Raw genomic sequence first — 12,535 nt, 5'->3', positions numbered from 1 at the left:
CATCCACTAAACCATATCGCTAAGCACCACATCCAACCCTTCCTTAAACACCCCCAGGGACAGTGACTCCACCACCTCCCTGGGCAACCCATTCCAATGCCTGACTGCTCTTTCTGAGAAGAAATGTCTCCTCATTTCTAACCTGAACCTCCCCTGGTGCAACTTGAGGCCATTCCCTCTAGTCCTGTCACTAGTTACCTGCAAGAATAGGCCAACCCACAGCTTCCTTTCAGGTAGCTGTAGAGAGCAATGAGGTCTCTCCTGAGCCTCCTCTTCCCCAGAGCAAACACCCCCAGCTCCCTCAGCCGATCCTCACAGGACTTGTGCTCCAGGCCCTTCACCAGCTTCGTAGCCCTGCTCTGGACATACTCTAGGGCCTTGATGTCCTTCTTGTACTGAGGGGCCCAAATGAGCTAGGCCAGGGACTAGGATGAGGGCATGAAAGGGAGGAGAAGAGGCTCTGCTAGTCTGGGTCACGTGTTAGACAATGTTCACTAGCAGAATAAAGAGCATAACAACAGTGTTGTGGGCATCTTGGAGTTCTGCTTTCAGTAGGCAGATTATATACTGTAGGCTTTCTCACATAGAGCAGTGGTAATACTGACCTTTATTAAGTTTACGTGAACTCATTTAATGCCTGTTAGAACATGAGATCTACAAAACATCTGCATAGCATATTAAATATGGATGGAAGCCATGTTTGGAAAAGGGAGGGGGAAACTTTATTATTACAGAACTAAAAATGCAGCTGATTCTTTGACTTGTGGGGGAAGTCATACTTGAGAGATGTGGGTTGGATCAAGTTGGCCACGGAAGCGGGCATTGCAGAGGAACTGGGATAAGAGAGTTACCCAGTTAGGTTGTTCTGTGCATCTTTGGCTGTTGCCAGGTGTCTGTAATGAGAATCTGCATTAATTTGTTACTGAACAAGGGGCTGTTTATTCTAAGTTAAACGAAACTGTGCATGCAAACATCCATACTGACATTTTTCCATTTGTTTTTGTGAATTTAAGCACTACTAACACAAATATCCTAAAATGATTTTGTCATAGGCTTGTTCTCATAAATCAGGTTAATTTCTACTTTATTTTGCATGCTTGCAGCAAAAATCAGTTGGGTGTGAAGCATCAGGAGTTGCCTTTCTGTGACATGTTAGGTATCCAAGTGTGATAGTGAAGCAGCAATGACTTTACTTCACATAAAATACTTTGAGCATTTTCTTCGTTAATGAAGTGTTTCAAGAACTTCAGTGTGTGCAGCTTACAAAGATGGATCAGTTCTCTATTTAATAAGATTTAGAATGTTTTGGGGGCTTAACCATCTCTCAGTTTTTGTCCAAAATAAAATTAGCTCTCAAATAACAAAATCACAATATCTCTAATAACAGAAAGATGGTATTTAAAAATATTACAGAAATTTTAGTTGAAGTAGCTTAAATATCTTCAATGATAACCTCTTATGGTTATTTTCTTGTATTCTATTTTGAGCTGTAGTCGATTTGCTCTATTTTATTCAAACAGACAACTCTTATATGAGTAAAGATCAGCATGGTTCATCATCTGAGAGTGAAGATGAAGCACTGGGTAAATATCATGAGGCCTTGTCTAGAACCCAGAGTTCCAGGCTGCCAGTGGTGGATGGCAGACAGCAAAAAAACTATGTATGGGAAACCAGACAAAAATATAGTCCCCTGTCTGCAGAATATGATGGATACAGTAGTGAAGCCTCAATAGATGAAGGTAAGATTGATTTAAAAGCATTCCTTTTATTCCAAATTTCAGAGTTATGTTGTGGATAAGTAAGTTGTAGACAGGAATAGCTTGACTTGCAAATAATCAATGTCAGCAAGAAATATCCAGATACCTTTTATATGTGTGCATGCTCCAAAAGAAAAAAAAAAATAAAATTGTGTATTCTTCCAGAAATGCTGCAAATGCTTCCAGAAATGCTGCAAATGATATAATATCTTGTTATATTAAATTTCATCCAGTTTTATCATTGCTCATTTCATTCTTTGGGGAATTTACTTTAAACTGTTTTGGTTTAGGAAGGAAATGTGGCAACTCTTGATGAATTCAGTGGTACTGGAAATGCAAATAAAACCCATTACGCCTTTATTGATAACCTGTCATAACAGCAAAGTAAATGGAATCAGTTATTGGTTCTCAGTGCATATGGTTGTTGCATTTTGCATTACTAGAACATTCTGCACTTTCTCTTTTGAAATCAGAAAAAGAAATTATTTGATTAATCTGAACTATCCATGGAGGTAAAAGTTGGATGTGAATAATGGGACCGTTTCCTTTTGTGGTATATATCTCTTGATTTTGACTAAGGGCGACAGCAGCTGCCTGATGTAGAGGCTGAGAATTCTGCAATCAATATTTCATCAATATGCTTTTTGTGCTTGAAAATAGCTGCATGTGAGAACTGTATCTGTAGGCATTTTTCTAACATGAAAGACAAGCTCAACTGAAGTTATGTAAAAGTCAGGTTCTAATATAGATGATGCATTTTAATATATTGAAGTGCAGGGTTTTTTGACACTGGATTTTTCTAAGAAGCGTTGGACACCTGTAATTAAAATATGTCTATACTTAAATGTTGTCTATGGTCCAGAAGAGCTAGAAAAATTTATTTCTTTTCTTTTATTTATTCAATTATATGAAAGTCTGCTTGTCACTACAATTTGAAATTAGTGCATGCGTCCTGTGGTAAGACACAAACGACGTGAAAGTAAGCTGCAGATCAAGAGGAATACTTTCTGATCATGAGAATTTTCAGTTCTTTCCTTTGCTGTTAAAGGCTGGGAGATGAGTTCTAGCAAACAGGGAAGGAGACACAAAGAGAGGTCAGGTGGTAATAAGGTCATGTGGACAACAACGAGGAAGGGATAGTAAACATAACCAAAGTATCCTGTGGGGTGTGTGTTTATATATATATACATATATATGTATGTATATATACATATACACACTGAGCTTTATCAACAGCATGTTGGGGGGAATAAGATAAGATACTATGGCTGATGACACTGTTCAGATGGAATGTTGATGTATATTAACAGGAAATGGAAAATTCTATTGTATTTTTAAAATTCTATAATAATACTACTTCTAGATACCCAGAATAATGTATTTGTCTCTTTTCAAACTGTTGAGGCCACTTTTTGAAATAGTCATGGAATGATTCATATTGTAAGGAACACATAACATTCCGTTTTCTATTTCACAGTTGTTCAGATTTTTGATCCTAGTTCATCTTTTCAGTGAAGAGTTCTCAGTTCATCTGAGCATTTCACTTTGGGCCTGTAAGTGTTAATGTCATTATTTTAGCTTGTTTCTACCTTTTGTTTCTGTAATACTAGTCTTTTGTCATCTTCTCACATAGTCAAAATTCATATTAGCTGACTTTAATTCTCTTCTGAGGATTGAGAACTCCAGTATTGAAATCTTTATCATGGTTAGAATGCAAGACAAAAGAACCTGTTGGCAAGTCCAAGCATTGCAGCAGGAAAGTAATGCTTGTGTTCCCCCTCCTTTTTTTCCTTTTTTTTTTCCTTTTTTTTTTTTTTTTTTTTTAATTCTCTCGCTAAAGATAGCTGTCACCAGCTGCTATCCTTTCTCAACACTTCTTCCATTCAGGAAGCTGGCTGGATCTAAAACTCATTTTTATATATGCACACACACATGCACTAAAATTAGTATGTAAATTGAATTTATTATAATGAAAGAACACTCAGGGTTTGGGAGGGGAAAAAAAGCAAAAGTTATCAAAACATACTAACTTAGAAAACTGTATGTTTTTAACCACATACTTCTACTTGCAAACAGCTTTAGTGCTGTCAGTGTTCTGCTTTTGCTGCTGCTTGTTCTCTTCCAGCATTTTACAAGTGGAGAATCAGCGTGGTTGTTTATTTGATAGCCTGCAGTCGTTCCATGCTTGCAAAAAGTCATGCAAAGTAGCTTTCAACTGCTTGCAAGTTAGACTGATTTTAATTTTAACTCTTTTTTTTTTTTTTTTTAATCAATTGATCTCAAAAAGTATGTTCAATTGTATTAAAAATATTTTTTATGGAATTGGACATGGCAACAAATTAGCCTAATACTTTACACTTTTTGGTGTCCTGAAGGTGGCACACTAGAGTAATTAGTAATTTGTTGTTCTTCATATTGAACAAGAATCTTTGCACAATATAAAAAATGTGTTTGACTAGAGAAGAACCCAGAGTATGCCTCATTATATTATGCTCGTTATGGAGGGAAAGATGCTTAACCAAGAACATTGATAAAAAGAGAAGGTGGAAACCTCATATGAAAGTCTGCAGTCAAAAATCGAGAGGGAGACTGGCCAACACTACCAAACAGTTCATATGTTTTCAGAGAAATGATTTACTGAATAGGTGAGGTTAAAAATCATCTGTTTCAAGTGGGATAGCATCAACATTCTTGATGTTTCAGTGTAATTTTTAAAATTTCAAAGCTTTACTATTCCTTAAGGTTGTGGCATACATATATAAGAGACCTAATGCCATGGGAACCCTGAAACTTGTAAAGTAATTGGTTTATATGATATTGACTTATTTTTATAAGACATTTAAAGACAAATGATAGAACTGTGTCTTGATTCTTTGTAATGGAAGGGGAGCAAGCAGTGTTTTCCTATGTACATTATTAAACATGAGAAATAATTGTCAATATTCTTCTGTTTCCTCATATGTATGTTATCATTTCTACTACTGAGAAGTAAACATTACAGCAGCACTTCCAGCCTATGGCACCAATCAATCCATACGTTGACCAGGGATTGATAGCATTGCAGTGCAGTGATGAGAAGAGAACTCATTTTTGTCTCATCTCTGTTTTTCCCCTGCTCATTTCTGGTAAATCAGCCTCTGATGATATCATTAAAAATTCCATCAGAGGTAGAGTAATGAGTGATGAAAATGGGAAGTTTCATTTTCAGAAAAATCTGTGGTACTTTGTCTTAGAGCAGTTAATCTCTATCACATGTTGTATCTTGTGACAGTGTGCTGTGTGTTTTCAAAGGAGTCAATAAATGGTTTACCTAATAAGTATTTACTCTGCACTATACTTTAATCTTCATTTTTAAAATTTGTTTGTTTAGACATGTCTGCACTTAACATTGCACAAAAATTCCGTGAGAGACAAAAATGTAGTCGTCTGTACTAATACATCTTGTAAACTTTGCATTGCTAAAAACATGTACGATGTGTCGTTTGATTTACCACAATCACCAAAATATCTGATCATATTATTGTAAAAAACACTTATTATCAATTACTTAATTACATATATTTTCCGTTGGCGTGTCTCTAAAAATGTCTTATTCTGAAGTCTGAAAATGTGTGACATGTTTTCACAACATTCTTTTCTCCTCTAGATGGCCTTATTAATCTTCCTTTTCAGTATATTCAGTATATTTCGTATATAGAACTGACGTAGAATTTTGTATAACGTTTTTAATCATTAAATGAGGAAAACAAGATATTTTATGGATTTTTGGGGTATATTTTGATGATGGAAAGTTCTAGTTACACTTTTGTTTGTTCTGTGAAATATGTTTTTAAAATTTTAATTCACAGATACCAGCTCATGGACAGATTCTGATCTACTTTATATATCTATATAGTGCATTTGGTGCATTTAGATTCTGATGACTTTTAATTTATATTTTAAATGAAAAAAAAAAAAAGTGCTTAGATGCAAGCATGTCTGCAGGCTCCAAGCTTTTGATTTTTTTTTTGGTCCTCACGGACAGACTTGATTCTAGAGTATCTCTAAAAGAAAATCTGTTTCATTAGAAAATCAAGATGATGAGAAATAAAAGTAAAATAGTATGGAACAGCAATGTAAATGGTTCAGAAGATGCTTGACTATTGCACAAATGACTTAAAACTATTAATCATGGAAAAGACAGAAACCTGTATAATTACAATATTTCTTGGTAACTATATGTAGACTAAATCTAGTCTTTGTGTTTAGGCCCAGATTCCTAGGGTCAGCTCAGTCTGAAACCTTATTTCTCTCAAGTATTCTTTGTTCTTTGCCTTATTATCCAATAAAATATGGATACTTACTTGAAGTGACCTTTTCTTCTTTTTCCTGATACATATCCTGATATAACTTCCCTTTCATTTTTGACAACATTCATACTATATATTATTCCCTTCCCTTTCAAATGCTGTTATTATCATGTTGAGTAGGTAGTATAGGATTAGTGTAGGCTGTGGTATTACACATCAGTTTCAGAAAGTAAAGAACAAAAATAGGAAATAAAAAAAGCCTAAATAACACAGTAAGATATTTCTGCTAACTGGAAGACTATTGTGAAGTGGTGACCTAAATAAGAAAGTGCATTTGTTTATAGACTTTACATTTCAAGTTGATGTTATTCTTTTGCATTTTGGTAACTGAAGTATTTTTTAGTGTCTGTATTGGTTGTGATCTTAAATGGGCCCCGCTTTCCTAATAATTTCAATTTCCAAAACATTTACAGTTTGATATTAATTTAGCCTCTTCATCTCCAAAGCAGTGGCTACTTCATGAACTTTAAAAACTCAACCTCATACAGGCAAGTTGTGTCTTTGTCTCTGAAAGCTTCATAGGCAAATACAATATATCTTCTTTAATGAAGCAGTCTAAATTCTGGAAAGTGGAGGTTCTTAAGCTTACAAGTGTTAGGGTAAATGTATTGAAATCAGTGTTTTGCAGGCAAATGTCAAAAGCTGTAGGTTCTTCTTTGCTTTTGCAATCAGGATTCTCTGAATCTCTTATCAGAAATGAAAGGGAGAAGAGGGTGAGAAAAGATTTTTTTTTTATATATTTTTTTTTATATAGTTAGTTTATGCTGTTCTTAACGCATGTCTCACTCTTTAACAGCTGTGCAAAATTCCAGACATTAGCAAGCAAATCAAGGAAACTGATCCCAATTCTGGAGTAAGTGGCATCATACTGGAAAAAGTTGAAAACTTACTTAGCATACTCAGATATGCTTTATTTATGATTACTAGCTTTGTACGGCCACAGGTTCCATCTCCAACCTGTTTTAAAGTCTTTTTCTAACATCTTAATTGGTAAAGCCCTGCGGCTGAAGACATGTTTGTTCAGAAGCTCTATTTCTGAGACTGGCCCAAGTGCCTTACATTTCACAAGGTTTTTTGGAAACATATGGAAGCACTAAAAGACTGCAGTGAGAAAACATAAGTTCTCTTAAATGAGAATCTGCTGCACTAGCAGGCATATGCTACTGGATTTTGTCCATCTTTTCCATATTGTGAAGGTAGAATATGATGTTATTTTTGTAGTTTATCTTCTCCACTTTTATTCTTCTCTAGGCTTTCGGCACTTTATGTTGATATGTCTGTTGGACATATGTTTGCCTTGCTCCTCAGTGTCAATCTTTGCACGTGAAGGCGACTGTTCTTCTGGAATGTCTTGGATCTGATTCTTTTTGCAGCTTTTTGCCTTTTCTTTCTCTCCTGTTAGTTTTCATTTATCAGGAAAAGTGTCTTCACTGTGCAACTTGAATGTATAGAGTGATTTTATGTCAGTATCTTCCCAACATAACCAAAAGCTCTTTCACAAGCACCTCAAAGTTGGTATGCAGGTGAATCTCCCCATTTTGTTAAAGCCCTTCCTCAGACTTGTCAAGCAAAGGTGAAAGCCACTGTACAGGCTGAGATAGGAGAAAAGGATCCCTCAGTAAATCACGTGGTTTCCAGGTTAGTTTCTTTCATTGTTCCTTACATATAAGCAGATCTGTTTTCAAGCCAAGTCTGAATGAAGACTTACTGTTGGAAAATTGTGGAGTGAGTGTCACAGTATAGTTGTATCATATTAAGTAAAATATAGCCATGAAGTTCTCTGCAAATTGGACTATCCGTGTGTTTCAGATGCAAAGAATTACAGGCCAAGAAGATGGTTTAGGTGGAATAAGAACTTTGAACTGGTATTGAGACTAGAAGAGTGAAACTCAGTTGAATAATTTGTCATGTTGTGATGTTAACTTAAATGGTCACTTCTCTTTTTTTTCCATCCCCGTGCTTTAAAGGAATAAATATAATGGAAAGAATATTGAGGAAGAAGGTGACTACACATTTTTCTGTGTCTTTATCAGATTATCTGTGAAATTGTTTTGGTTTAATATCTGTTGAAAGAAAATATTCTTTTTGCTCTGTGGCTTTAGGTAGACACCGTGCTTCAAACAGTACATTCATCAAGATACTTCAGAGTAGTAATTCCCAAACGTTTCAAAGTTTTGGGGGCTGAGTCACATTACAGCTATGAGGTATTCTACTACTCATACTCATGTACCTTAGCTGATAGTATACTTGTATACTATTCGTTTTTATGGTTCTTGATGCACTTAGAAATTTTTGGGAAAGAAAAAGGTGTTTTTTGTTTTTTTTTTTTATTATAATTATTATATCTTTTTTTTTTTATTTGATCTAGCTTACTTGTGCTTCTGATTTTTATTATGTGGACATCTACTCTTGAAAATATTTATCTTAGGAGTAATTTGAAATCATTATGTAGTACAGAAGAAAGGGCAATGATGCAATGCTGATGATACAAAAATTCTAGTTTCTGATTATTGTGTGTCTGCCTCCTATTCATTGGTAAATCAAAGTGAGTGTTCCTTGTTTTCAAAGCCCTTACAAGAAAATTTCTTGTGGTTTTTAAGCCTTGGGGAGTGTGGCAGTTCAATGCATATCCGTAACAAGTGATATATAGAGCTTGCTATAGTAATCTATATCCATGTTTTAGGGGTAGTTCTGTGTAGTGCATGATGCTTTTGAAATTCAAGGATCTACAGAGAATTGTCCAGGAAAACTTCATTCAACATGTGTTCTGTTTTGTTTCTCTTGTGTTTTTTGGTTTTTTTTTTTTTTTTTTTTTTTAAGTTTTGAAGTACCTTCCTAGTGCATTATGACAGTCCCCTATTATTCTTCTATAATAGTGGAAGACAGTCAATTCTGTTAAGCGTTTGAAATTATGATGCCTGTTTCTGAAAAGATTTAGTGAACTGAGTATTGTTAAGACTAAGGTTGTTTAAAGATTAACTTTTGCTCTGCTTTTTCTTCAGTTTTATGGAATTTATATACTTCTTGTTTCCCAAGAAAATGTTACTCTTTGTATTTTGAAAAGTTGCTGATAGTAAAGAAATATTACTTACTAGATTATGATCATATGTTACACTTATTACAATATGATCATATTGTGGTTATGGTTCTTTAACCACATGAATGGCAGATAAGCATGTTGTTTACAAATGGAGTCTAGAGATATAGAATGGATGGAGTCCATACATAGATATAGGAAATACATGTGTAATTCAATATTATTCTTGTAATTTTCTTGGGTAATATTATGGAGCTGTTGAGGTAAATAGGGGAGGTAAGTGCAAAGGAGATTCTGGGATGAATTTATATACAGTTTGGAAGAGAAAAGAGTTACAATGAGGAATTTAAGTTGAAAAGTCAGATAGATGACATCCAAGTTGTGCGCATTAAGTGTTTTGTCAACCAAATAAAACACGCAGGCTAGCTCGATAGAATTAATTTTAATAATTCTGAAATTATGGATTTACTGTGTGATTAACAGTAGAGATGCTGGAAAAAGATATTAAAGCATGCATGTCATCTACTGCTGAGAGAAGAAAACTAGTAATAAAAATCAGTCAGTGATGATGATAAGATTTTCGACCTGAAAATTCCTTTTCCTCCTAGATCAACTCTAAAAGGGGGTAAAAACCAACCAACCAACCAGACAAAAACACAATAACAACAATGAAAAAACAACTGCCTTCCAATGGAAAAGGACTTTTTCTAATGTATGCAAGTGAGCAAAGCAATCTCACAAATTAGGTTCCTCCTGCCAGCATTTTGAAGTCTTTGAAGAAATACCCTTTGCAGTGATGTGAAGGCTTTGAAGAAAGTCACCCTTAGCAATGTGATGTCTCTGAAGTGATGTAAATCATACATTAATAATTACAGGAAAGTTTCCATTTTATTTTAAACTTACCATTTTAATAAGTTGCTGGTCTGTTTGCATCTGAGATTCATGAAAGGACTAAGATCATTCATTAGTGGGCAAAGATTACATGTATATTGTGGCTGAAATAATTCCTTGTGGCATTTTATTTGACACAGGTGTTCCATGTTAGTAAAATGATAGGTCATATAGACGCAAGAGGTAGTACTATATCAGCAAGAAAGATCACTTCTGCAATGAACCTAGCACTTCTGCTAATCTGAGAGCTCACGTTGAAAATTTGGCATTTCTTTTACTAAGATCTAAAGCTTCTGGGTATGGGCATTTTGTTTCCTGGTATTAAGGTAATATCTAGAGGGAACCAGTTTCTTTTCCCCTCAGTTAAAGATTAGTTATCATTAGGGCTGTTTCTTGTTTGTTTGTTTGTTGTTTGTTTGTTTTTAAATAATCCAGTCTTATCAAAAGAAGAACATGTTGGTTTTGTAATTTAACTCTTTGTTTTGTTGTCTGTTCAGAGTAGATATTTTTCCTTATGCACATACGTATTCATTTCATAGGTGTATGCTCTAACTATATCATAAGTATTCCCTTAGAATTATTCCATGACTATTTTGTTTGTGTAAAAGATGAACCATTTTTGTCTAGCAATTAGGATATAATTTATTCTTATTTTAAGGTGTTTTTATTAATTCTAACTTCCCTGATAGACTTTTTTTTTCATAGCCACTTTAATTGTACATATTATTTACTGGGACTTTAATGCATCTGACATGAAAATCATGTGGTGGCAAAAATCTGTTTTCTTTTTTATTTTTCCCCGTGTTGAGATAAGCTCTGTTGTTAAAGTAAGTGCTATTTACAACACTTGTAGATTTAGAATTACCCTAAATTTTAGGACTTGTCAGGTTATTCTCCGTGGTGGAAAAGGATGAGGATTTTATATTACACAGTGTGGAAGTCCCATCCTGTCTTGTCCCTGTCACTTCTTTTTTCCTCCAGTTACTTTTCTTCCACTTTATTTAGAACTAACCTGGAAATAAATCCTTAGCCAATATAACAGTCATGCTTCTGGTCATTTCAGCATTCTTGAAGGTTATCTGCTGTGATGGAATGAATCACGGTCTCACAGAAGCACATGGGAATACTCGAAGGCAAAATTATTTTATTACTGAAATTCTGATTCTGGTCCTTAGAGAGAAGCTAGCAGACATGCTTAGCTGGGTATAGGATTTCCAGTGTGGAATCGCCTATGCCCAATTCAATTAAAGCTTGATCTTAAAATTTGTAAATAGGAAATCCTGCTGTGTTCACCTTCTGTGTCATTTAGTATTCTGCTACCATTTGTTTTTATGTATACATTTGTACATTTTTAGAAATAAATATATATAATAATTATCCTCCTCTTTATTTGTAACCTTCACGCTCAGTCTAATTGAAAGTTCTAAATTTTGTCCTTAAAAATGTTTCTTAAAGGTGTTATCCTGATTTTCTATTTGTTTCAATTTTTAAAGCGGATTTATGACATCCCTCTGCAAATATATCAATTTGTCAGATAAAGGTTAAAAATTAGATACATTTTATTCATGTTAAAGTCACACCCAGCTTATTTAAAGGCAGCTTTGACTTAGAGTTGCAAGCCTGAGGATATTGATTTGAATTATGCATGACTGTCTGGTATGCAGTTCCATTAGCCTGCTGGGTGGATAATGTAAACATGTTCAGAATTTTAAGTATCCTATATGAGCGGCAGGTTAAAAATAGAGCTGATAAGAGCATGTGTATTTGGAAAATCCAAATCTTGGAGAATAAAACTACAAAATGTTCGTCTCTTCAAGAAGCTGACTTCAGGTGTGGTTTTCTTTCCTTTGAAAATGCTCAGCCGAGGCAAATATCACTTACATATGTGACTCGAACAGGTGACACGGTTGCTGTTGTTTACTGCAAAGAGCTGATGTTTGTATCAGAAAACATGATGATAACTGAAAGGTCAGGCCTACCTTACATCTTTCGGGGAGGGAAAAAAAAAAAGAGAGAGAGAGAGAGGGACAGCCTCTGTTCTTGTTTAAATTGCTCAACATTAGTGCTAGTAATTAGACTCATTTCTTCTTATATTCAGGGAATCTTTTACTTGAATTTGCTCAAAATTTTGTGGCTTCCAGTATTTTGTGGTTCCTGTTTTTGTTACATCTACTTGGTTTTCCCTGTATTTCAGCAATCTGTAGTTTGGTAGTACGTGCAGTGACTTCTGTACCTTTATTTTGAAATCCTCAACACTAAAAACACTATTTTAATAAATTTTCAAACAGCTAGTATATTTTAGATTTTTTTCAAGGTTCCTGTGAGTTTTAATAGAACAAAAGACAACTCTGAAATGAAAAACACAGTGCCATCTAAGTTATATTTTATTAACATCTATTATACTTTGAAGTGTTTGTATTGTATTTGTGTTGTAAATGTGGCATCTGTGGCAATCTGAGTAGAAATAAAAAAAAAATCTAGAAATATGTTGAACTAATTTT

At 34.5% G+C, this 12,535-nt stretch overlaps 1 protein-coding gene across 10 annotated transcripts in view; it reads left to right on the top strand.

Moving 5' to 3' along the window:
- Nucleotides 1-12,535, top strand: part of SYT14 (synaptotagmin 14) — a 98,009-nt gene that overhangs the window by 31,470 nt on the left and 54,004 nt on the right. For 8 of the 10 annotated variants that reach the window (XR_011808107.1, XR_011808106.1, XM_072035573.1 and 5 more), the window contains one exon: nucleotides 1,521-1,739. The exons of the other annotated variants lie outside the window; for them this stretch is intronic. Coding sequence is in view for 6 of the 8 variants with exons in the window: in XM_072035573.1 (XP_071891674.1) it covers nucleotides 1,521-1,739 (219 nt within the window). In the remaining 2 variants the exon portion in view is untranslated. The remainder of the gene's footprint in view (nucleotides 1-1,520; nucleotides 1,740-12,535) is intronic. 10 annotated transcript variants of the gene reach the window in all.

This window comes from Anas platyrhynchos, chromosome 3 (genome assembly GCF_047663525.1).
Source record: "Anas platyrhynchos isolate ZD024472 breed Pekin duck chromosome 3, IASCAAS_PekinDuck_T2T, whole genome shotgun sequence".
In the NCBI taxonomy this organism is placed as follows: domain Eukaryota; kingdom Metazoa; phylum Chordata; class Aves; order Anseriformes; family Anatidae; genus Anas; species Anas platyrhynchos.
This window is presented reverse-complemented; position numbering and strand designations above follow the sequence as displayed.